A 25269-nucleotide genomic window follows, 5' to 3' on the forward strand; every position below is an offset into this window, starting at 1 on the left:
TTATTTAATTAATGCTATAAATGTTAACTGTGTGGAATCCGTAAACAATAAATTAATATAAGTATTATGTGTAGTGTTTGTTCCTTTAAAAGTGTAGTCTCTTGTATGTCGCACAGATGCAAGAAAAAATGTATTCATCATGGAATTAGTCATGTACATTATTTGCAGCGTGGATGTATCGTTCATATGTTTTGGGAGTCCTCAAGATAAAAGATAGCTGCCATTCTGATTTATCCATTACAGCCCAGTTGACTGTAGCTGGAAATGATTTGCTCTGCAAATGTAAAGCTTTCCAGAAAGTCCTCTTCGGAGATCCCAAACTTTGTGTACTGATGGATGTAGGCCCTGGGGGAAAAAAACAACACTAGGTTTAAGAAAAAAAAAAAAAAAAAAAAAAAAAAAAAGAGCAAGACCTGATTGGTCATATATTATAAATTCCCACATCATCATGGTTCTTGCAGCTTTAATATTCTACGATCTGATTTTGTCTTTTTACCTAACCCAAGAGCAGGGGTCTTTAATCCTGTTTCTCAGGGGCTGCTGTCCTGGCTATTTTTTTTTTTTTTTTTTTTTTTTTAAATCTCTCACTGCTGCAACACACCTGATTCAAATGATCAGGATCGCTATCCAGCTTCTGCAGACCATTGCTGATCATTTGAATCAAGTGCGTTGCAGCAGCCCGAGATGGAAAACAGGCAGGGCAGCGGCCCTCGAGGAACACGATTGAAGACCCCCCCTGCCCTAGAGGGAATAACGTGGCTTGTCTCCAGGGCAAACTCACCTTGCAGCAAACATACTCCAAGCTTTTCTCACCATGTTGTCCAATGGTTCGATCAGAGCTTGACTGTTGCTGACCAGCGTAGCCGTTTTTTCGTACTTATTAAACGACACGGGACATTTCCAAATGTTGAAAGCGTCTTGAGGTGGCAGCCATGAGCTGTAAAGGGCTGCATCGTCGAAGTTAGCTAGTGTCATGGAGATTTTATTCACGCGTTAGCTCTTTGAACAGAAAGCTGCTGGTGTTAAAAAACAAAAACAAACGATCTGTCAAACCTGTCTCTGCGCTGAACACGTCTTTGCCTCTCAGTATGAGCAGATTGGCCAAGGAAGTGTTGACGCCGGATCCAGTCAGACTCCTCGTCCGCTCTGAGACGGACAATGGACGCACTTGCCAGTCTATACCTGCCAACATACAGCGTTTTGTAATATCACTTTTAAGCTGTGGCAGATGCATTTACAATGTCGGAAATATTGCTAAAATTATGATGTAATACATAAAGACTGAAAAAGGGTAACAATGCGCATTGCAACAATGATTTTCTACTTCAACTGTAACCCTGCAATTCCAAAGCCCAAGTACAGATGAGCGACTGCTGCCCCGGTAACGACAATAACTTTGAAATTCAAAACAAGACAATTACTGGAATATATTCAAAGTGATATGCAACAGTAGATGACACCCCTTTGGGAAAAATAAACTTTATACATTTCTCTGAGAAAACTTGAATGTATGTTCATGATTACTCACCTATTATTTATGAATTAAAATCTATTATTTTAACATTTAGCTTCAGGAGTGTGTGCTTGTGTGCAACATCAAAATGATTTTTTAATTCTTTTTTTTTTTAGATTTACATATTTTAGAGAGAACAAGTCGCATTTGCAACGTTTTTAGGAGTGTTTTGTAAGACAAAAATAGAGTGCCGTAGAAAATATTGATTCTGAAACAAAACTCAAGGTTTTGTAACAAATCAATTTGGTTGTCCTTATGTTAGGCACTGCAATTATGACATTCCATTGATTGATTTTTTTTTTTCTTTCCCCGCCAGCATCGTAACTCATGTATTTTGCTGATGTGATAGGATTTTCAGTTGACAGACTACCGGCCTTGAGTGTTGTTAACGGAATCCATTTCTGGCCACACTTGCCTTCCTCCATCTTGGTGTTGGAGATGAGCATCTGGCGCAGGTGTTTGGTCAGAGCTGGCCATCTGAAATTGGTGAATGCCATGGAGGAACGTGGCATCTGAGGTATGGTGCTCACGCTGAGTAGCTTGTACTCTGGGTGGCATGCAAGGGCGCTCACAAATTCACCTGAGGCGAAAGCAGAAATGACGGCGTGTCATTAACGGTTATACATCCTGTCAATAATCCAAGGGAAATTTATCGGTGTTTGTTATTCCCAAAATGCTCTACATTTATACCCTTGCTCAACGGCAGCCCTAATGAGGACAAGCATGGATTGCTTTTCTATTGAATCGGCTCATTCTCCTCCACTCTTTGTTAGCATGTCTCGTTATTACGCTGTTACCTTGCTATTTGCGGATAGGGACCCCTGAAGCAAACATGCCTTAAAAGCGGAAGCGAAACATTTTTCTTTAATATGTCCTATGTTGAAACACATTTTTCTGATTAATACTGCATTTGTGGAATAGGAATTAAACAGAAAATTCCACCCATTTTATCCATCTCAGGGGGCGGCCATTTTGTCACAGTGCACTGCCACATCAATTTCAGTCGACAGCAGGTGGCAGTACAGGACAAAAAGGGAGAATGGGAATGTTGGTCCCGGTTCCAATTATTCTTGACACTCAATGCCTGCCCCTAAGTATGAGTCATACTATAGTTTCTATAGTGTAGAAGCGACGGATCTTGGGGAAAAATGTTTCAATTTGCCTATAAATGCCCTAAAATGCACGCCTTCTGTAAACAAAGACCCTCGGCTCACTTCGAAAATGTTCCTTTGCAACAAGAAGCAGTATTGTTGAAAAAAAAAAGCTCCTTAACCCACCGCGTCATAGTTGCTTGGCACGGAGATGATTGTTATGCGTTACCCCAATGCGTGCAGTGTGTCGCTCACCCAGAGGATTTGTGCTGTAGACTCCGTTGGAGTCGGCGGTGAGCGCAGGCTGAAAGACGGTTCCCAGCTGATGAGCGATCACCTTGTTGATATCAGCAATGGAGATGTCTTTGATATGGAGCAGCTGACTGCAAATCCTGTGCACCGTGTCGTTCTCGTGCACCAGGAGGCCATCCGACAGCTGGTAGAGGTGACCCAGTGTCAGTACCGAGTTGTAGTTCTGGACAATCACCTGAAAGACCCGCAGCGGTTCTTCCTTTGTATCAGGACATTTCTTACGCGTGCCGATAGAAGGCTTCATACCTCGCCTGTCCCGTACGGCCAGATTAGGTGGTTGACAATGAAGGATTTGGGGTAGACGTCGCGCAGACACTGAGTGACATAGGTGCCCACTCCAGAGCCCGTCCCACCCGCCACGCTCATCGTGGCTAAGAAGCCACGCAGTCGGTCACAGCGTTCCACCTCTCGCCGCAAGATGTCTTCCACCGCTTCTCTGTGACGAGGGCCCTGGATGCAAAACCTGGAGACAAGTTTGAGCTTTACGGGCGCCGCTTATATTGACGTCATGTCATGCATGATATCATTGGGCGAAAATATTTGGATACAATATAATACAATACAATTTTATTTAATTTAAAGTTGAAATCCACCCAAACATATTGTTTTCAATAATATGTTGTATGCAAGCCCGCTAGTTGAAACAAGGCATTCTGATAAATATTGTGTTTGTGGAATAAAAGTTAATCCACCTGTTTTTAGCCATCTCCGGGGGCAGCCATTTTATCACTTGTGTCGACTGAAAATGACATCACACTTGCTCAGGGCTTAGATAATAACCAATCACGGCTGACCTGTTTTCTCTTTAAGAAGATATGTTATGCATTTTTTTAGGTGTAAGAAATGTCTCATTTGGAATATTTAATAGATTTAATAGTAGTATATTTAATAATTTGGATATTTAATCGATCCAAACAGTCCTCATCATGAGGTTCACATTTTGTTGTCTTCATTTCAGTGAACGTATCGTGCACGTTAGGAATGTGTAAGGAAAGCAGAGAATATGCAAACTAATAATAATAATAATACATTAAAAATGTACCTGTTAACTAGTGCATTTGTACTGTATAATCAACACTTTCTATATAAATCATCAAATTTGGTCACCTCACCCGTTCGCCCAGTTGTTCCCGCTCCCCTGCCTCTGGTTGAAGCTTGATGCATCGTCATACGTCCATGTGCCAGATTTGGCCGTCTTGCTGAAATTCTGCTTGATGACTTTTAGCTCCATGTCTATCAGCACTGCCCTGGCAACAAGGTCTAAATCAAGAATGTATAAAACGAAAAATGTGTCAATCGGTTACACACAGGTGTCTCAGAAAAGTCCCAGGACTGCTGTCACGAACAATATATTTGAAATCCCAAATACAAAGTACACGTTTTCCCAACTACAAAGTCCCCTTTAAAGTAACCCCCCTGCAGTCTAACTAACGCACTATCCCATCCATTTTGGCCACCTCCCCATTCACTTCTGGAATGATTCTTCTGGGGTCCTCCGCAACTTCACCGTCATGGCCATCTTGATGTCGCCCATGTCTTCAAAACGGGTTCTCTTGATGACCCCACTGAACTTGGCAAAGAGGGGGAAAAAATAATCACTGAGTAGGGTGGTTGCTCTAGTATAGTTCTGTTCTTCACGGCAAATAACTACAGGTGCTTGGGGCATTATGGGCAGGCATGTTTACAGAGTGAATCAAAAACGTTTGCCTCTTCTTGCGCATTGAACAAAGCAAACGCTGCAGGATGTGCAAATGTGCTGGTTGATCGTATGGCCCACATTGAAGAGGAAAACCTTTGTATTTTGCGGCTGAACTATTTTGTGACCTGAGTTGTGGGACTTTTCTGACAGTGCCTAAAAAACATAGAACGATCAATCAGTTTGCTTTGAACCAGGGGCGGAGCCTAGACTGAGTGACTGCCCACCCACTGAGATTCATGAAAAAAATAAAGACTTTACATTATTTGTAATTATGAAATTATTTTTGAATTTGTGTTCCATTGTGTTTTTTTTATTTTATTGGATAAGAATATTTGAACATACTGTAGGATGTGTCGGGGCAGGAGGATTGTGCTCAGTGAGAGGAATATTCAAGCCCACCCTGATTTTTCCAGGCCCACCCATCTGGCTCCGCCCCGGCTTTGAACAATAAAACAGTACAACTATCAAGAGAAAGTGGGTAATAGTCGACATAAAGTGAGGATCAAAGAGAAGGGTGACCTGTGTTACCTCCATGCTCCGTTTGGTGGAAGAAGCGTTCACAGCTGGCAGTAGTGTATGTTTTCTTCTGGCCTGCCTGAGCGTCATTGTAAAGCGTGTCAAATAACTCCAGACCCACTTGGTTGCCGCACTGACCCAATTGGACCGTCACCACTGACATTTCTTATTCAAGTAGCGCATGAGACGTCTACTTTTACATGTAATCAATTAGCTACTGAGACCAACTTCGGTTGGTCATTTCTGGATTTGGAAGCGACAATGTGGAAATGTTTCATTGTTGCCGCCTTGACAGCGGATTTCCTGGATGCACTTGCTGAACTTTCAAAGTAAATGACTTGTATTCTTTGCTTAGTCTCGATAGGTCAATGAGAAATTCGGCCATTCGCAAGTGACAAAAAATATTCAGGTTTGATACACTGTCATTTTTTTCGCATGTATGTTCGAATATATCCTTCTATTCACGGTGACAAGACTTCACTCTTATTTTGTTGTGATTTGACTCACTCACAATAACATTAACAACCAGCAAGATTAATTACTTACGGGGACATTTAATATCAACAACAAGTAATTGAATTCCGACGTGTAGTCACTGCGTTTAGATCCTGTCAAAACAAATGACATAGGTCGGTGAGGACTTTTGACTCAGCGTTTATTGTTTTGTGACAAAATGAAAAAAAAACCTACTCTTGGGTTACCGCCCACCGCCCCTTCAGTTGTGCACAGTACTGCGCATGCTCAGTGTAGTAGCCGGTCATGGCGGCGGTGTGTGTTTGTCCATGAGGTGGGGGACGTAATTCTTGCGGTCTGTGACAGAGCGATTCCAGCGAAGCGCTGCCATGGCCGGAGTGTTTGACATTGATTTGGACCAGCCGGAGCAAAATGTCTCCGATGATGAGACTGACGAGGTACTTTAAACGAAGCTTCTGAGCGTAGTCGCTCGACATGTCACTGCATAAAGTCTTAATGCCCAGTAGCTAGCGAGCTAGTTAGTTAGCTCGCTAGCTTTTAGCCGCTTAGCCTGCCTCCAAACCGCCGCGGGCCTACTCCCGCAGCCGGAGCTCCCGGGCCTCCTCGGGGTAGTATTGGCACAAGCTAACATGCTCGCTGCTTTTATTAACTTGCACTACTTTGATTCTACCTAATACCGACAGCTAGTGGAACTGCGACGCATTTACGTTTAAATGCCATAGCTGTCATGTTGGAATTGTGCAAGCACAGCCTTACTTGGCCACTGGGCAGTAGTGATAAATGTGTCTCAGTGTGCAACAGTTTATGTTGGCAGTACTTTGACAGAGTGGCTCTGTGTGGAGTCCCAGCTAATAGTACAAAATAAACGCACTAGCACACTCGTGTTTGTGTTGTAGTACTGTATTTCCCAATGACAACCTATTGTTGTTCCTGCTGAGAGAGGTGCTTCAAAGTTAATAGCGTTATCAAAATGTTCAATTTGAATTAAAATCAAGCTTACATTTAAGATTAGTTTTTATCTATTGGGTGTTTATATTTAGGAATATTGCTTAACATCTTGCTTAACGTTCATGTTCAATAAACAGTGCAGCGCCTCAACAGCTCATATTTATCACGTGAAGAGGTTCACCTCTGTAAACAGACATTTTATGCAGAAAACCCTAGCCTCACCTTGTGCAATATAGTGGAAACATTGCTGGCGTCAGGCGACATAGGCGTGTACTGTACTTCCAAAATCATCACTTGTCAGGAGGCCCCCATAAAAGCATGTTTGTTCAACCATTGATACATCGTCAAAGAGCGCAAACCATTTTCAACACATTCAATTGGTTAAAAAAAAATATGTAAAAATAACACCCGCACATGTGGACTAACCAATAGTATATCGATTTGTGAAAAAAATAAGAAATTTACCCAATGGTGATAGGAGTCCCACGCCAGCAGTATTTAGCATTAAGTCTTCAGCCCTCACCTTTTACAAACGTTTAGTGCTAGATGTATATCGGCTCTATTATGTTATTAAATATTAATCAGGCGCAAAAAAGGCATTAATAGTTCTCAGAAACATTATCAGGAAACTAAAATGAATAAATAATAATCGTGACAATCATGCATTGGGGAAGAAGGCATTGTTTTATCGCACACCTTGCTCTTTTCTTTATGTTTGACATCAGCATCTGCTTTCCTCCCAGGCACAAATTAATGAGATCATGGAGCAGTGCAGCGGATTCGAATTGTAAGTATTGCATATCGGTCGTCACCAGAGATGATTAAAACCACAATGTTCATCTGTATTGATGTCTTCTTTGCAGCAACATGGAAGGTTGTGAGAAGATAGAGATATCAGAAGACAATGTAAATCAAGGGACAGAAAATATTAGACCAGAGTGTTTTGAACTGCTAAGAGTTCTGGGGAAAGGTGGTTATGGAAAGGTATGTGTTGGAGAGGCACAAAGTCTGGACCTATTTTATTTAAAATTCTTCTTTTGACAAGCTCACAAATAACCCCCCCCCCCGCTTTCTTTTCTTTTGGGGCAGGTTTTTCAGGTTCGAAAAGTCATGGGAGCTGCTTCGGGCAAAATATTTGCCATGAAAGTCTTAAAAAAGGTACGTTTTAGTCCCCTTTCTTAAATACAACTATGGTGTATATATTATATGCTCAATGTTTTGAATACCCTTGATAAAGCTTCTTTCTGGAAATACAGTGTAACACCATCAGTTTCAGAATGCTGCTTGACTTCCAGTTTATTCGTATTTTGCATTCGTTTCTCCCACTGCTTTACCGCGGTCAAGTTTTCCATCATAAAACCATTATTAACTGAACAGGGAAAGTTTTAAATGACAACATTCATAACTGTACTCAATTCACATGGTTTTTAACCATTTTTTCCCTCTTAAAGTAGTAGGCTGATGTGTGGTTCTCTGTCACTGAAATCTAGGCAAAAAAGCTTGCTGGCTGGTAATGTAAATTGTGCAAATGCCGTACTTAGGTGTAATATGAGGAGTGACCATACGGAGCCAGATGAAAACAAATGAAGTAGAACTTGACCAAAACAAAAGAGTTGACTAGAAATAAAGGAATACGAATTTCACCGCCAGTCATGAGAGCACAGATCAGAAAAATTTGGAAAAACAGTTCCACGAGTTAAGAGAATGCAGTGTGAACAAGAATTAATAGTTAATTTTTTCACATGATTACCTAGTGATAGAAAAGCAAGTTCTCATGCAGTTACAGAGATGACAACGCAACTTAGTAACTTTTTCACACATAAGGAAAAAAAAAAAAAAAAAAAAAAGTTGCACTCTCTGCTGCCGCCGTAACTCACAGTGTATATGCATTGAACTCTCTTAAAACATTCCAAGCCAAAGAAAAAGCAACACACACACATCAACTGAGGTTTCAAAGCGATATTCTGATGTCTTGTTTGATGTTATGCATTATGGCAGTTTGAAATGTTCAGCTTTACGACTTCCACATATTTTTGCCCCCAAAATCCCGGCTCGATTTGCGCCGCAAATCCCATTATCTTTGTCCAACTTTCTATGCCGGCCATGTATAGTGACAGACTCATTGTTTCAGTACGTATGATTTAAGGAACATTTTTCGTGAGGATTTTTTTTTTTTCTCATAAAATGTGTGTTTGAGTATGGAGCAAAAACAAGGACAAACATTTGATCTGCCGTGTTAGCAATCATTAACAAATGTCGCTATCTATGCGCAGGTGGATCAATGACTGGGCTCAGCGCACACCTCTCACTCTTCTGCTCTGTTTTATAGCGGCGCTTAATGTTTTGTTGTTGTTGTTGTTGTTGTTGGCTGGGTGACAGGCAATGATTGTACGCAACGCCAAGGACACAGCCCACACCAAGGCGGAAAGGAACATCCTGGAGGAGGTGAAGCATCCTTTCATTGTCGATCTCATCTACGCCTTTCAGACAGGCGGGAAGCTGTACCTCATCCTGGAGTACCTGAGCGGTCAGTGCGACAATGTGCACACCTGACACAAATAGAGGATAGCGGCACAGGATTTGGAGGCCGATTGCCCAATGGAAATCGTAAAACTCCGGTTAACTGCTCGTGCAGTTTTCCCCCATTTATCATTGAAACATTTCTTAATTAACTGGCATAGAGGTGTCGAAAACAATTTACTGGTTGGTGTTATAACACAGTAAACATATTCTCTTAAAATGAAGGGATGAACTCGTTCACTGCCACACATTTTCAGACCCTGTTTTACTCTAAGGTTTGGAAAAAAAGAAAAAAAATAATAAATTCTTGGGATTGAACGGCCGGACTGCGAAAAGACAAATAAATTCGTCAATGGCAGTGAATGAGCTAACCAGTCTAAAATGTAAAAACAAAGTTCAAAACTTTAAAAATGCCCTTTACTGCCATGGACGAATTTACTTCACAGTCCAGCCATTCAATCCCAGGAATTTCGTTCTTTATTTATTTTCAAATGTTAGCATAAAAGAGGGTCTGACAATATCTGGCAGTGAATGAGTTAAAATAGTCAATCGTGCTGGAAAAACACGAAGATGTCCTTGTCTGCAGAGGAGTCAAGGACGGACAATCTGGTGAGGTGTGTATTCACTCACGCTGCTGTTTTTTTCCTTGCAGGGGGAGAACTATTCATGCAGTTGGAAAGGGAGGGCATTTTCATGGAAGACACAGCCTGGTGAGATTGAAAAAAAAAAAAAAAAAAAAAAAGGCGGGGCAGGGGCATTATGCTTTTGGAGGCAATTTAATTAAGGCTTTAAATGTGAAAAGTGCCAATAAAGGATTTTTTTTTTTTTTTTTTTTCTTCCTTGTAGTTTTTACCTCGCTGAGATCTCCATGGCTTTGGGTCACCTGCACCAGAAGGGCATCATCTACAGGGACCTCAAGCCGGAGAACATCATGCTAAACAATCAAGGTGTGTCGACGCTTCAACATATTGGTTGGGTGACCAACTGCTTGGTTGATGAAAATAGCACAGCAGTGATGGGACGCCGACTTGACGTGCTCACACACGTGATCACGTAAATGTGCACGTGATCTCTGTTACGTAGCACGTGTGTAATTGCCACCGGTGCTTCCTAGAGAAAAAAAAACAAAAAAAACATTGTCACTTCAATCAACAAAAATAGTGACGGATTATCAGCAACATTTATGCGCACGCGTATGCATGCCCACTTCATATTCTGAAAATATTAGAACGATCACCCCAATATTTTCAATTTTATAGATCCAGCCTATGAAGAGGCATAAAGGACCAATGCCATGCATTTAGAATGTACACAATGAATGTTTGTTACATAATCACTGCATTCAGTCGTGAATGGGGGAAGTCAACCCAAATAATATTTTTTTCAAGAATATGTTCTCTGCAAGCCCACTAGTTGAAACAAGGCTTTCGGATAAATATTGCGTTTGTGGAATAAGACTTAATCCACCCGTTTTTGAGCCATCTCAGGGGCGGCCATTTTGTCACTTCCGATGACTGGAAATGACATCACAGCTGCTCGGGGGTCCGGTAACGGCCAATCACGGCTGACCTGTTTTCTGAAGCTGAGCCGTGATTGGTCGTTGTGAGCAGTTGTGATGTCATTTTCAGTCGACAGAAGTGACAAAATGGCCGATTTCCACAAGGCAAAGCACCTTCACATGAGGCTCATTGTAACAACAAAGTAGACTACATTGGCGTCTCTTATTTAGAGTGAAGCAGAAACGTACTGCAAAGCAGGACATCTCAAACGCGTACGAAAAAAAACACTGGAACGCTGTGAATGAACCCAAACAATAACGTCAGGATTCCACCAGATGGTGCCGGAGTAATAATTATTTTGTCCCGAATGAAACAACGGGGAATAGAATTAGAATTAAAAATAGAATCTTAATTGTCATTGCACAGTGTCCAACAAATAGAACATTTTTTGCGAGAAAAAAAAAAAAGTGAATTTGAGAATTTCAAACTGCAAATATTTGTTGATATACTGTACAAACGGAAAGATCTTAAACTCATCAAATGTGAACTCAAACCATGCGCGCGTGTCCCTGCAGGCCATGTCAAGCTAACAGATTTCGGACTGTGCAAAGAGTCGATTCACGACGGTACAGTCACCCACACTTTCTGTGGCACCATTGAATACATGCAAGTACCTCCTTCACCGCTCCAAACTAATATCAACAGTTGCTCTTCTGTGCTGTACGCGAATGAGTCCGTTGTTTGGGTAAGACAATAACGACGCGCCTTCTTCTCATTGGTACAGGGCCCCGGAGATATTAATGCGAAGCGGACATAACAGAGCCGTAGACTGGTGGAGTCTGGGTGCTCTGATGTATGACATGCTCACAGGGGCGGTCAGTGTGACTCACAAAATTGCCTTTTTTTTTTTTTTTTTTTTTTTTTTTTCTCCCCCCTCTCTCCCCTTGCCTAGCATTCCAAATCCTGCCGTAGTACGAGTCCTACGGCGGCTGAGCAATTCTTTTCCCCGTCTTGCGTCTCTAGCCACCGTTCACTGGCGAAAACCGTAAAAAGACCATCGACAAAATCTTGAAGTGCAAGCTCAGCCTCCCGCCCTACCTCACACAGGAAGCCAGAGACCTCCTGAAGCGGGTAGCGTTTTTCAGCCCGAGGCGCCTCTGTGATTGGATGATGCCTTTTCTCATGACTTTGAAATGTGCACGCAGCTGCTGAAGAGAAACGCCTCGGCGCGGTTGGGAGCGGGCGCCGGCGACGCCACCGAGGTGCAGGTGAGCGTCCGTTTGAATGGGATGTCCGTACGCCGGGAACCACGTTAACGTAGACATGAAAAAAAAAAACATGGCCGTACGTGTTTTTCACAGGACGGCGGCGATAAGGTACTTGATTCTTTTTTTCTTTCTTTCTTTTTTTTTTATGGCTCATTGTCATGTCCCACAGGCACATCCCTTCTTCCGACATATAAATTGGGAAGATTTGTTGGCTCGTAAAGTGGAGCCTCCCTTCAAACCTTTCTTGGTGAGTAGAGGGCCACAGTGTGTTTCCAACTGGACCTTTTTTTTTTTCAACTTTTGTAGCCTTATATTAGGCCCGCTTGATTGATTCATAACTTGGAAATATCATTTTTGTAGGTAAGTATTTGTATGAAAAGCACTTCCAGGTCATGAATATAAAACAATAACACAGTAAGTTCAGCTAAGTGAGGCGCCTTGCGCCGCGTGACATTCTTACGCCCCCTGCCAATTTGTTCCCTGACCAAGCTTGTAATTCCATTGAACTCATTCACTGCCATTGACGAATTTACTTGTCTTTTCACAGTCCGGCCATTCAAATCCCAGGATCTTATTTCTAATTTTTTTTTCTCACATTTTTTTCAAACGTTAGGGTAATAGAGGATCTGAAAATGCCTGGCAGTGAATGAGTTGAATTTACACCAAAATCATTTTACCCATTGAAATGAAATGACATTAATCCACCCCCTCTTAAAAAAAAAAAAGTATTATAAAAGACAAGGCAAAGAATTAAACTGGGTTTATAAATTGTAATTACTCTACCTACTGTTGTATTCGGCGTCGGTTAATCTGCTTGTGGGCATCCGGGCCTGTTTTGGCCCACTGCAACTCCTTCGAAGCGTTTTAACTTTGTATTTGGGTATTTGACTGCTTGTACCGTTCAGCAAACGGCTGAAAGTGCATCGGTGGCTAGAACTCTGGTTAGGGCTGCTTGGTTATGAAAAAAAAATATGAATGACAATTATCTTGGTAACGATTGAAATCATCTACATAGCTATAGATATATATATGTATATATATGTATATATATATGTATGTATATATATATATGTATATATATATATATATATATATATATATATATATATAGATCAAATGAGTTATTATAAAAAAAAAAATTTAAAAGGTGCAAATGTATGATTTCTTTGTGTAAACAAATATAGTGCGTTGGATATAAATGTATATTAATCGTTTTTTAGGATTATGCCAATTTTGTAATTGTGGAGGGTAATAATCATAATTATAATAGAATTTTGATTAATTGCACAGCCCTAACATGTGAGGCCATTCTAGTGCCTTTTTTTTTTTTTTTTTTTTTTTTTTTTTTTTTTTTTCTTGTTTGACCCATGACATAAATGATGATGTAATTCAATTTTGGGTTCGCAATACAAAGTAGGGGGGGAAAAATTTCAAATCATTGAGCTCAGCCATTTTCCGACCCTCTTTTCCCCAACATCGTGGGGAAAAAAAAAAAAATACACAGAGACATACCAGGTATTGAATGCCTGAATTCTTGAAAAACATTTTTTTTTTAAATCCTTGACATTGAATGCGTTAAGAGACAGCTCATAACTTGAAAAACATAACTCGGGGTACTGAAAAAGTCAAGATCCCAATGTATTTCTATGCACGTTTTGACGAGGGATTGCCCTCTCTCTGGCTTTGTAGCAATCGGCTGAAGACGTGAGTCAGTTTGACTCTAAATTCACCAGTCAGACGCCAGTCGACAGCCCCGATGACTCGACGCTGAGTGAAAGTGCTAACCAAGCTTTCCTGGTAACTTGCGCTCATTTGGACCCTTTGGTGTCTTGGCCAGAAAACACTCACGTGATGTCTCTTATTTCCTCACAGGGCTTCACGTATGTGGCTCCCTCAGTCCTGGAAAATATCAAAGAGAAGTTCTCCTTTGAGCCCAAAATCCGTTCACCTCGACGATTCATCGGCAGTCCGAGAACGCCTCTCAGGTAAGGCGGCTTTATGTTGTCGTATATCAAAGCGTGGTCAATGCTGAGTAACATCGGCTTTAAAAAAAAACAAAAACTAATATATAGCTGAGGATTGTCATCTTTGTAAAGATGGAATTTCCGATCTCATTAGATTGTACATGTGTACCTCAGTGGGTGGATGTAGTTGTGATGCTATGCCAGGACAATAATGTAACAGCTGAAGCACAAATTCCTCATGAGGCCTGAACTCTCCATGCACTACACTGTTGTCTACGACCCACCGTATTTTCCAGACTATAAGGCGCATTTTTTGGGTTTTTTTTTTTCATAGTTTGGCCGAGGGGGCGACTTATACTCTGGAGCGACTTATGTGTGAAATTGTTATCACATTATATCGTATCCCTTTCCTTTTCAAGGTCAGCAAACAATACACCAAACAACCACAGGAGGGCGTTCTAAGGCTGCATATAAACCTGCATTACATATCGACTTTACAACGGGCAGAATAACCTGTCGTGTATATCATTTCACATGTTATCGTAACTAGTGTTGTTCCGAATACCGATACTGGTACGCCGATACGCTGCTCGGTGAGTTACGGGCTTTACAGTAAACTTCAACTGTGGGTGACAAGACAGCTTGAAGCAAGCACACTTGTCTTCTTAGTTGGGGAATTGTGCAAGCAAGTCTTTTAAAAGATATATGATAATCCCCTCATTTATGAAAGCAGGTGCTAGGAATACTTTAACCCATTAAGGCCGGGAGCGCATAACTGCGTTTCTACCACTGGAGTCCTGTTGCATCTTTCTACCTTTAATGCGGGGAGAGTGGATACGTCTTTTCCTTTTTTTTAATCCAATCGTCAGTCTCTTAGCCAATTCAATGCATCAGAATATACACGTGACAGTGTCGTGAACCCTTGGGGGATGTCCGGATTTTTTTCGAGCAGTAAGTGCGGACACCGTCGATCACGGGGGCTCCGAAATAAGAACGGCAGTGATGGAGACGACGCGCTTGTGGACTTTGAACCAGTCGAACGTGACATTTGGTTAGAATATGTTTGGAGGCCGCATGACGATATCGACGTCTTTGTAATTGAATATAGGATAGTATACCACTCGATTTCTTTTTTTTTTTTTTTTTTTTTTTTTTTTTTTTTTTTTTAAATTGTGCTTCTCTTGCACTGACATTTATCTTCGATTGAAACAGTAAATCATAATCAACTCGGGCCCGTGTGAAAGCCATATGCATCGCTCTTAGGTTTGAGCCAGGCGGCTACTAATGGGTTAAAGTAGTAGTACCATTTTTATTTAAAAAAAAAAAATAAATAAATAAAAAGTGATGCATGATATTGTAATTTGTCATGTCCATAACTGTGTTGAATTGCTTGTTCAGGTATGAATTAACAGTTACATTGTCCTAACACGCCATTTCCTTATGTCGCCCTCTCCGCTTCCATCCTTTTCAGCCCGGTCAAATTTTCAGGAGGGGAGTGCTGGCCGCGGAGTTCCCTCCTCCCCAGCGGAGGGCCGGCTCTCCTCCAGTCTCCTCAGGACCAGGCCATGGAGGTCTCCACACCGGAGCAAATGGATGTGACCACCAACTCGGAAGCCTCCGCCCCTCTTCCAATTCGTCAGCCTGCCGGGGTCAACCTGGCTCAGATGAAGCAACAAGCGTACCCCGTGGTGGCCAAAAGGCCCGAGCATTTACGTATGAACCTATGACCCAGCTCGCCTCCTTAAGTTTATTTCTTGACTCTTTTCCTTTTGTTGACATTTTTAAGAAGCAAAGCAAAAAGATATGGATGCTAAGAGACTATTATCAATCAAATCTTGCCCATCCACACACACACACACACACGTGCTGTCACAGCCCGGCGGTGGAACGCCGGTCCGGGATGTCAGCGTGCCTCAGTTCATTTATCAGTGTTACCGTCTCGCATCGTCGTCACGACATTTCTCCGCCGACGCTTCTGGTTTCACATTTGACCACCCCTCCCGCCACATCGTAGCGAGCCGGAGCTAAGAAGCACCGCGGACGATCGGAGGAGCTTCAAGCAAGAGTTGTTTTTTTTTAATCAGAGAGCGCAATCCGCTGTTCAAGAAACCATCCGAGTGCTTTGTGCTGATTTAGTGAATGCCATTGAAGAAGTTGCTCATGTTGCTGGGAAGACAGCAAATGATTCCTGATTCAATGGAGAAAAAAAAAAAAAAAAAAGATGCAATTAGGTCGATAGTTCAAAAGAGATGTATTGGTGGCTGTAGCTTTCATCTAATGTTGTGCTATACATCGATTATGAATTAAGAGAGCCTAAATTAAACATATCATGTTTGGAAAAAGTGGACGTTTTACCTTTTGGGGGGCATTATGGGTTACATGTGCAAGGAAGCCCGTACTGAATTAATTGCCCCCCCCCCCCCCCCCCCCACCACCACCACCAGCACCTTTGGGACGTCTGATTGGATTGTCATTGGACATTACTTCCAAAGAAACATTGCTCCCGGTGCCGCCAGTTGATCTGGACATGTTTCCAGTTTGAATGCTCTCGAAAAAGTTTTGGCTGCATTATTTGCTACCGCCATCAAGATCACTTGTTTGGGAGGACATTTTAAATTTCCTGGTTAAGCAAGGGGAATTATAATAAAACATAAAAAAATATTGTTTTGTGCCTTGTGTGACAGCACTTGACATTTATTTGACATTTCAACTCATAAATTACCGTGACATCAAACTAGAAATTTCCACAACTGTTCTCCACTAGGGCTGGGCGGATCGATACCAAAATACCTAATGTTCCGATCCAGAGTGCTTAATTTTAAGTCCTCAAGATGAAAGTATTGATATTTGTTATATAGATATTGAAATTTATAATTTGGTTTTATTGTCATCTAATCAGAATTTTCCCTGTGTGTTGCCAAAGGCAAAGAGCTTTCTACCTTGGCAGAACAATTGCTGGCTCCGGCCCGCCCACCTGAAATTTGCGAACACATTTGATTGGATGAAGAACGATCAGGTTGCAGACCCACGTCTCGTAGGCACTGCATGGAGTGCACGCCACTGTTGACAAGATGACATGAAGTGGTAACAAAATAGTTCGTTCAACTGATGTAAGCGCAGTAGCAGCGCACATGTTTTTTTCGCAGCTTTGTTAAAAAAAAAAAAACCTCCGGTACCGATATCAGATACTACTTGGTATTGGATCGAATCCAAAATCACGGGTACCTAGATGGTAACGTTAATGTAACGTTTACGAACTACTTTCCCTTCAAAACGGCACATTTTTTGGTGACCAACCAATAAACAAAATACCTATATGTATCCTCCTGCATGTTTTATATCAGTTGTCACCAACCTTTTTTTTCTGCCGCGGACCGGTTCATACAAGTCTATAGCCTTTGCGGCCCTGAACACCCAAAAATCTGTTCTTTTTTTTTCAAATAAGACGGCATCTTACAGTCCTGCGTAAAGATGAAAGTGACTTCCTACAGCCCCGATTTGCAGACGCTGTGCGCAGAGGTTCAGGAGCAGAAGTCCCGGCCGGCCATGCAGGTAAAATAATCAGGCAGTTATGTTGCAAATATTTATTTTTATTGTTCAGTGAAGTAGTGCTATTACTTCCATTGGATTTTTGAATTCAGACATTTTTTTAAGTTAAGCTTTTTAATTAATTTGAAAGAGACCAACTCTGCATTTTTTGGGGGGGGGGGGGGGGGGGTAAGAGTTCAAAATGTGTTCTAATTAAAGAAAATTTAATTTTGTGGAACATGGATGGACTGCATGGATTTCATAAGCAACATATTATTTTAAAAGTATAAAGATATATATGTAGGCTAACAATTTCAGATGTCAAAAAGTGATTGCGGCTCCCAGTGGGTTTTTTTTTCTGTGGAAACCCGGTCAAAATGGCTTTGTGTTCAAGGTTTCCCACCCCAGGTTTAGATCAATTTAAAAAACAACAAATACACTAGATAATTGTTTATACACCCACCAACTATAAGATCCCATTTAACATGTACGGTACATGAATTTACATCACTGTTACATTGTAATCTACCGTAGTTAAAAACGTTGTTCCCCTTCCTAGAAGAAATTTGACCCCTGAATAAAAAATTATAATCTTGATTACAATAATACGGAAGAGGATTAGGGCCAGTGGGGGGGGTAATAGGTTGGCAAGATTCACACTTTTATCTCATAAATTGTTCTTTAAAGTCATAATTCTGACTTTATTCTCAGAATTCTAACTCTAAAGTCAGAATTGTTCTTTAAAGTCATTTAAAGTGAGAATTCTGACTATTCTCAGAATTCTGACTTTAATGTGAGGATTCTGGCTTTATTCTCAGAATTCTCCCTTTTCAGAATTCCCACTTTAAAGTCAGAATTCTCACGGTCAGAATTCCGAGAATAAAGTCAGAATTCTCACTTTGAAGTCAGAATCATCACTTTAATGTCAGAATTCTGAGAATAAAAGTGAAAAAAAATCCCTTAAATACTTTACACGGGGGCGCAAGCAGGCAGAACGTCCTGGCAATTTAATGAGACAATTGAGTGTGTTATATATGTGTACGAAAATAGTACCGAAAGTACTCGCCGCCTTTAACATAACACGTCCTAAATCATCAGGTCGTGCTTGAATTATTTCCATCTATACTGCTTGACGCACTAGGCTCCGACACTTCCTTTTTCGGGGTACTCTGAATAAATGAAGGCACATTATCGACGCTAACTTTTCAAAACAGTCGGAGTGAAGCAGTATGTGCTCGGAGAGTATTTCCAAACGCGCCCATGATTTGGGAACGGGGATTTTGGTTGCTGAATCCGAGCCCTTCTGTTCTTGGGTCTGTTTTTGTTAAATAAATTTCACCCAGAATTTTGACCTTTTTTCTCCTTCTTACTTTGACTGGTGCGACTCATAGTCCGGAATGACTTATAAGTCCCAAAATATGGTATACTATGTGATCCACTTACAACATGTAGTTGTTGCTCTCCTATCAGTTGATAAAACAAAAACCAGCAGTCAGGCAGGTATGTTGCATAGTTTCTGGATGGGTTTTGTGAACATTCTTGCCCACTATCCATATGGTAGCGGATCGTTACATGATGCTGTCCCGAGCCAGTTCTGATTTGGTCATGCTGATTCCATCGACAAAAAAAATAAAATAAAATAAAATAGGCTTTAATGCTAAAAGATAGCAAGGCATCCAGCATTTAGATGTTCTTTTGCACAGGAAAAAGAAAACAAAATGGACTGGTTTAGTCATCAAAAGTGACGACTGCATCTCCACGCGGCTGGTCTGAGATCCTGCAGCCCCTTCAATTTGCTCCCTAACCACACCCACCAGGCAAGGCCAATCAGCACGCACGCCACCGACTCCACGTAGTAGCCGTCCAGCGTTGTGACGCAGGTGCCGCCTTCCTTGACGCACAGCTGGAAAAGAGACGTGACACTTGAGTATTTTCTGCTTACGACGCTTAAGTAGTAATATTTTTCTTTTGGACGATGAGTGGCACTTTTGGCTATTAATACACAAGTTTTCTGGACCCTGCCAGAAGCACCAAAATCACCATTAGCGTCACGAGTAATATTTGTCGTCCGACTGCTATGCCAAAATTTGCACTACTGTGCAGTACAGTCAAGAGTAGTAGAAGGCAGAAAACACGCCCTGACCCCCACTTCCTCCGGTGAGTAACAAGTTTGGCCGACGGCGCCCTGGCACTCCTTCCAGGCGAGGGGATCCACCAACCAAAGCGCAAGAGTGGAGGGCCAGTTCCCTCCCAGGTTAGTGACCGTGTTCAGCAGCGTCATGTAGGTGCCACCTATGAGTGGGTCGCTCACTTTGGCGTGGAAGGCCATGCCGGCGACGTACATGCTGTACAAAGCCACCTGCGGGCAGGAAGATTTGGTGAGTACATTGCGATAGTTTTCGATCATTTCATTTCAAAGTCATTTGTTGAGAACATAAGTCATGGTTTGATGAAAATAAAAAGGAAGAAATAATCCGCCAGTAAAATAAAAAAAAATTCAAAAGTTCTTTGGAAGAAGCAGCCCATTCCTGCCACAGATTTTTTTTTTTTTTTTACTGCAGAAGCCCTGTTTCGGCCAGTGGATTTTTTTTTTGCAGAAGCTCCTTTCCACCAGTGGAGAAAAAAAAAAAAAGGGGGGACCGCAGACATACCTTGCTTCACCGTAATGGGCTATATCGCATAATGGCCACACAAAAAACACAACTCACACCATTTTAACACACGTCAAATAAAAGTATACAATAATACCTTCATAAAGTAAACATCAGCTCAAACGGTGATTGCCTGTGGATGGGCCTTGCACGTCAAAGTTTTTTTAAATTTTTTTTTTTTACCTGCGGGAGAAAAAAAAATCCACTGCCGCCAAAAAAAAAAACCCCAAAAAACGTTTTTTTACCAGCGGGAATGGGCCTCCATAAGTATCTTAGTACGTATACTGAGGGGGGGGAAAAAGTCACAATTTTACATCAGAAAAAACGTAATAATTTAGCTATTTAAATTGTGGATGTAACAACTTGGAAGGCAGGTGTACATATGATCAAATTAGGCAAAAGAAGCTGCAACAATAAATCATGACAATAAAACGGGATGTTCTGATCAAATGAAAACAATAGTGACACCTGCTGGCCAATGAAAGAAATTGGGTCACCTGAAGGGGAAAAGAAATGTACTGCAGTTAAACAAGAAACGCCGCTACTGCCCAACACTGCCGGTTTATAAAATCGCGACGTGACTAGTGGCGGTATTTGAGTTGGGCTAAGTCAGGTTAAGTTCCCCACTGAATAGCAAAACTATGATGGAAGATGAAAGCGTATACAAGTGACATCTCACCTGATGCACTGCATAGCTATACACTACAACGCCATAGTAGTAAAGGGGGAAACCTCCTTCTTGTCTCACACTCGGCGTCCACGCAACAAGCAGCGCAAACCCCAGGCCAATGATTAACCTGCAACAACGTAACACTTCACAAAACCCGTAGCACACAGAGCACGGCGCTTGTGTGTGGTTGTTAAAACCTTAAAGGGAAGGCCTTGTAGAAGACATCCAACGGTCTGGGCCCTGCTGTGTATTTACTGATGACCACCGGTAGAAGGATCTGCAGAGGCACCATGGGCACGGCCAGCAATGCTAATTGCGCCTTCGGAACGCCGGCCTCCACCAACTTCAGACCGGTCACCGCGTCGGCTGCGGCGAAGCCGATCTGAAAACAAGCGGCCAAAAGAGCGGCGGGCCTCAATGGCGCTCCTGTCCAGGCAAATCCCTCCAACCGTGTTGAAACGAACGCTCGCTTTACTTTGGCAGTGAGAAGCAGCGCACAGAAGGTGAAGACCGCTGGCATCTTGATGATAGTGAACAGCAACTTGTAGGTTTGGAAAACGCCCTGCGTCTCCTCGGGATCGCCGGCCCTGCCTTTGCCGCGCACGCCGTTCTCGCTTTTCAACATGGCCACCAGCGTTGTGGAAATCAGGAAAACCACGCCCCAGAAAAACAGGAAGTCTGCGGACAAACAACAAGATGTTGAAAATGACAGCTGTGTGACCTTTGGGTGCTTGCGGTCACCCGCTTACCTGCCAAGGTGACAATTCCGGTCTCCTTGGGCTCCGTTCTGAGGTATTTGTTGCAGAAGTCGGTAGACTCCACAGCCAGAAAGAGCACATTCCCCAGGAAATAGCCGGCTGTCTGGCCCACCGAGTTGCATGTAGACGCGTAGCCTACGTTCTCTCTAGATAGCATTGTGAGCGCCCAGCCATCTACAGCAATGTCCTGACGAAGACAGCAGTACAAAAAAAATAATAATAATATATATATATTTTTTTTTTAAAATACTACTCCATCTCCAAACATGTACTTGCTTACAGTAATTGTGTAAACAAGAGCTCTACGGCCATACTGAAAAGATAAACATTGTCTCAACATTACTTCTATCTACTCAAAAAAAAATTCTTTGTTTTCATAATAAAATGACATTGTTGCGGTATAAATACATATACTGTATATTTATTTTTTTTCATGAAATTACAATTTTTCCTTCATACTACATACATAATTCATGAAAATTGGTAACTTTAGTGTCAGTTTACGACTTTCTTGGAATAGCACCATTTTGTTTTTAACATTGCAACCCCAATTTTGTAAAGTATGTTTTTTTTGGTAATATTTATATTATAAAATGACTTCCTTTTTATAAATCCTAGCTTTTTCTCACTCACTTTTTTAATCAATTTGTTTTTCCTTGTGATATTATAAATTCAATTTTATGAACCTATGATTTTTTGTTCTCAATTTATGCAGAGTTTATGACTATTATCATAAAAAAATGTAATGGTATTATGATTCCATTTTTATTTACTTTCCTCGTAACATAATTAAAAAAAAAATCATGTTTGTTTCTACAATGGAATGCATTCTATTTTTCGAGTTGTTTTCTTTATATCCTGTAATAGTCTTTTTTCTCTGAATATAACTAACTAAAATGACGTTTTTCCTTGTAATGTTGACCTCAATCTTGTGAAATTATGGATTTTCCTCTAGTGATATTGACATTATTATTGTAAAATTAAGATATTTTTTTTTCTCATTGAAGACCTTTTTCTCATATGATTTTATTGTGTTTTTCTTTAGTTTTTTTGCAGATATGACGACTTGTCTTGGGTCTTGTAGTATGAGTATTCTCACCATTTTTTTTTTACATACTATTTTTATGCACTTAGCTTACTTCTCAAAATGAAAAATGTATGTTTTTTCATTTTCTTTCTCGAGCTTTATCCTGTCTTTCTTTTATTCGTAGAATCGTTCCCTTTATTGACCATGTTATTGCCAACTTTTCTTTCGGTATATATGCCTGACCATCATGACGCTTATGGATGCATACCTGCGTGGCTGCTAGAAAGGCGAGCATAAAGAAAACGGATGTCAGTGCGACCACATTCGGGCCTCCCTCACTCTGCAGCAGCGAGTCAACTCTTAGAGAAAGGTAGAGCATGAAGAGGCCCAACAGGTACTGCGTGGGTACCAGCCACGATTTTCTACACAAACATGGGCAGAAATAGAGAGGGCTCAACTTGTATGAAAAAAAAAAAACTTAACAGTGCATGTTACATATCCATACAGTTATTTTTACCTTCTACCAAACTTGCTGAAGTAGAGCGCATCCACCAGCGGTGCCCATATAAGCTTGAGACTAAATGGCCAAAAAACAAAGCTAAAGACAGCTTGGTCTTTGTAGCTGACATTCTTACTCTGTAAGATCAGTGGAATGCTGCCAGCCAGTCCGAGGGGAATCCCTTGCAGCACATAGAGGAAGAAAAGCAGCGACACATTCCCCAATTCGGCCCGAATACCTCGGTGGACTTTAGGATGCATCCTGTCCTCAGAGTATGGGTCCACTTCCCCATGTACTTCCGGCTTAGAGACGCCCATATCTATCCGGCCGCTGTCCTTCTGGCTTTCGGAATGGCGGAGGCCCACACCTACCTGCTTTCTCTGCCGGCCATTCTTAGGTGGAATTAGATCGCGATTACTGTGTTCCATGATAGCACCGGAGAAGTCCAGGGGTGCAGTGCACTCCGCAAATCTGAAACAAAATCAAGAAATGGCTTCAAGACTTGATTTAAAAACAATAACAACAAAAAAGTTAAACGAGTCCATTGAGTCTTGTCTGCCTCTGGGACAAATAAGGACGGTGATATGGGTGGTAAGCCGGCACTAGAGTAGTGTGCACTTGCTCATTTAGATAATATTGTGTGAATAGATTTTAAAAAAATATACGCCTTGATAATTGAAAGAATCTGCCCAGGTTGTAATCTCCAATTTCCCACTGGAGATTGTTTTTACGTAACGTCAGTCAAAAGACTATTGCCAAAGCCACTTTTAACTTTATAACTTGATAATTGAAAGAATCTGCCCAGGTTGTAATCTCCAATTTCCTATTGGAGATTGTTTTTACGTAACGTCAGTCAAATGACAATTGCCAAAGCCACTTTTAACTTTGTATCACGACATCAATAAAAAGAAATACTATCAATGCGCTATGGTCTCTGGCCATAGAAACGAAAGCAAAACAAAGATCGCTGTCAATCTACAATTTATACATTAAATTTCGTATATACACTCTTCAATCGGGAAGGTTTGTTGTTAAGGGCATGCAGATGCAAGCATGAGAAGAAAAGGTGAAATATCATTCATATGACAGCAAGCATACCTGATTGTGATGGCGGCGGAAGAAGCAACATGCTAAACAAAAAAAAAAAAAAGCACACACGAGAAGCCAAATTACACATGATCGCGAAAAGTGAATTTGTTGGTCGGTGCAAACGTGACAACACCAAACACTGAAAATGCCTACCGTAGACGTTTGAAAAGTCACACCGATGAAAATTTAACAACATCGATGTCAGACGCACCAGGAAGTGTACTGGTGCGCAACGTTCAAATGTGTCCGATTCACTACAGCTGACGTGTTAAAACTTACCTGAATAATTGGTTCCGCTATAGGTCCTGGTCCTGCCTATTCCGATTGTAGAACTGTGGTGGTGCAGCGCACTTTGTAAATATTTCTAGTAACTCAAGCTCAACGTTGCTGTTTACATGCATTTGTTTCACTCAAGCTCAACGTTGCTGTTTACATGCATTTGTTTTCCCTGAGTGGGTCGTTCAGGGCGGGCTTGTGAAGTGGCGGTTGTGATGTCATCAAAGGTTAAAGCGCAAAGGAATAAATGGGCATTCTCTTGCTAACTCGTGTGAATAAAGCGACTGAAAAGCATCGCGTCATCCTTTGGCCACATATGAGAGTGTTGCTATAGCAACTGAAAAGTGTGCATATAGTCCTTTATTATTATCCTATAGCGAATCATCGCAACACTTCCTGTAATTGATAAGAACATGAATCAACAGTTAACAGTTTACCATTACGACCGCTTTAATAATACTCACACCTTTGTGACGAAAAATGTCACTCTTGACCTGTACTGCAGCCTCCTCGGCTGGCACTAGTAGCGCTATTGTGACTGGTAAGAATGACTGGCTTCTTGTCGGGTACGGACATAATTTTATGCTGTCACAAGTGAAAAAGGTTGAAACCTTTGGTGGTTTTGATAAAGACTTCTCTTTTTGAAACACTCGTATTCTCCGCTCCAATGTATTAACTCTGCTCTATTTTCCTTGGCAACAAATATATTTTGTTACGCTTTTTCTGAATCAAGAATGCATGCTCAGTATGAGATTAATATTCCTTTGCATGAGGAAGGAAAGCGAACCTTTGGGTTTTTAATTGCGTGAATTGAAACTAAACAATAGTTATGGCTTTAAAGCAAGACAAATTTGAAATCGGTGTTAAAGACCTATGAGTGCACCTAAAAATCTCAGGGACCCTGGCCCACAAACCCACTCTGTGGCCTCTTAAATAACCCAATATATTGTTTTTGTTGTGTTAATCT

At 41.4% G+C, this 25269-nt stretch overlaps 3 protein-coding genes across 9 annotated transcripts; 1 reads left to right on the forward strand and 2 right to left on the reverse strand.

Moving 5' to 3' along the window:
* Positions 1-214: 214 nt before the first annotated feature.
* On the reverse strand, positions 215-5500 carry tubd1 (tubulin, delta 1). 5 transcript variants are annotated; one of them, XM_086036288.1, is made up of 8 exons: positions 5135-5500; positions 4029-4176; positions 3163-3379; positions 2860-3040; positions 1929-2093; positions 1054-1182; positions 782-965; positions 215-345 (listed from the first exon to the last, which is right to left on the reverse strand). In XM_086036288.1, exons 1-8 carry the CDS (start codon positions 5292-5294, stop codon positions 231-233), a joined length of 1299 nt encoding a protein of 432 aa, XP_085892414.1. In that variant the 5' UTR covers positions 5295-5500; the 3' UTR covers positions 215-230. The 5 variants fall into 5 exon arrangements, with proteins under 5 accessions (XP_085892414.1, XP_085892415.1, XP_085892416.1 ...); XM_086036289.1 differs by having other exon boundaries at positions 2860-3091; positions 4089-4176; positions 5135-5499; XM_086036290.1 differs by having other exon boundaries at positions 2860-3091; positions 4089-4176; positions 5144-5497.
* Positions 5501-5846: 346 nt separating this feature from the next.
* rps6kb1b (ribosomal protein S6 kinase B1b) lies at positions 5847-16475 on the forward strand. Its single transcript, XM_086036473.1, has 15 exons — positions 5847-6042; positions 7297-7340; positions 7417-7537; positions 7643-7711; positions 8933-9080; positions 9726-9783; positions 9920-10020; positions 11148-11238; positions 11357-11447; positions 11596-11703; positions 11778-11840; positions 12010-12087; positions 13530-13637; positions 13713-13825; positions 15276-16475. Exons 1-15 carry the CDS (start codon positions 5974-5976, stop codon positions 15529-15531), a joined length of 1518 nt encoding a protein of 505 aa, XP_085892599.1. The 5' UTR covers positions 5847-5973; the 3' UTR covers positions 15532-16475.
* A 1035-nt stretch (positions 16476-17510) lies between these two features.
* Positions 17511-24509, reverse strand: slc33a1 (solute carrier family 33 member 1). 3 transcript variants are annotated; one of them, XM_086035510.1, is made up of 10 exons: positions 24306-24509; positions 24036-24067; positions 22956-23408; positions 22707-22860; positions 21403-21598; positions 21129-21331; positions 20851-21035; positions 20663-20780; positions 19476-19691; positions 17511-19235 (listed from the first exon to the last, which is right to left on the reverse strand). In XM_086035510.1, exons 3-10 carry the CDS (start codon positions 23363-23365, stop codon positions 19068-19070), a joined length of 1650 nt encoding a protein of 549 aa, XP_085891636.1. In that variant the 5' UTR covers positions 23366-23408; positions 24036-24067; positions 24306-24509; the 3' UTR covers positions 17511-19067. The 3 variants fall into 3 exon arrangements, with proteins under 3 accessions (XP_085891636.1, XP_085891635.1, XP_085891637.1); XM_086035509.1 differs by lacking the exon at positions 24306-24509 and adding an exon at positions 24180-24305; XM_086035511.1 differs by lacking the exons at positions 24036-24067; positions 24306-24509 and adding an exon at positions 24180-24265.
* Between the last annotated feature and the right edge of the window lie 760 nt (positions 24510-25269).

This window comes from Filicampus tigris, chromosome 7 (assembly GCF_054856515.1).
Source record: "Filicampus tigris isolate MCC_2025a chromosome 7, RoL_Ftig_1.0, whole genome shotgun sequence".
NCBI classification, from domain to species: Eukaryota; Metazoa; Chordata; class Actinopteri; order Syngnathiformes; family Syngnathidae; genus Filicampus; species Filicampus tigris.

Excerpts from the sequence above, each read along its gene's own strand:
- tubd1 (XM_086036286.1), bottom strand. The coding sequence starts at position 5,294 with ATGTCAGTGGTGACGGTCCAATTGGGTCAGTGCGGCAACCAAGTGGGT. Across the intron at positions 4,177-5,134 it reads GGAGCATGGAGGTAACACAG|ACCTTGTTGCCAGGGCAGTG; the intron begins GTCACCCTTCTC and ends TTCTTGATTTAG. Across the intron at positions 1,183-1,928 it reads CAACACCAAGATGGAGGAAG|GTATAGACTGGCAAGTGCGT; the intron begins GCAAGTGTGGCC and ends GTATGTTGGCAG.
- rps6kb1b (XM_086036473.1), top strand. The coding sequence starts at position 5,974 with ATGGCCGGAGTGTTTGACATTGATTTGGACCAGCCGGAGCAAAATGTC. Across the intron at positions 11,448-11,595 it reads ATGACATGCTCACAGGGGCG|CCACCGTTCACTGGCGAAAA; the intron begins GTCAGTGTGACT and ends TTGCGTCTCTAG. Across the intron at positions 13,638-13,712 it reads GTGCTAACCAAGCTTTCCTG|GGCTTCACGTATGTGGCTCC; the intron begins GTAACTTGCGCT and ends ATTTCCTCACAG.
- slc33a1 (XM_086035510.1), bottom strand. The coding sequence starts at position 23,365 with ATGGAACACAGTAATCGCGATCTAATTCCACCTAAGAATGGCCGGCAG. Across the intron at positions 22,861-22,955 it reads TTCAGCAAGTTTGGTAGAAG|AAAATCGTGGCTGGTACCCA; the intron begins GTAAAAATAACT and ends ATGTTTGTGTAG. Across the intron at positions 19,236-19,475 it reads ACTCACCGGAGGAAGTGGGG|CTGTGCGTCAAGGAAGGCGG; the intron begins GTCAGGGCGTGT and ends TCTCTTTTCCAG.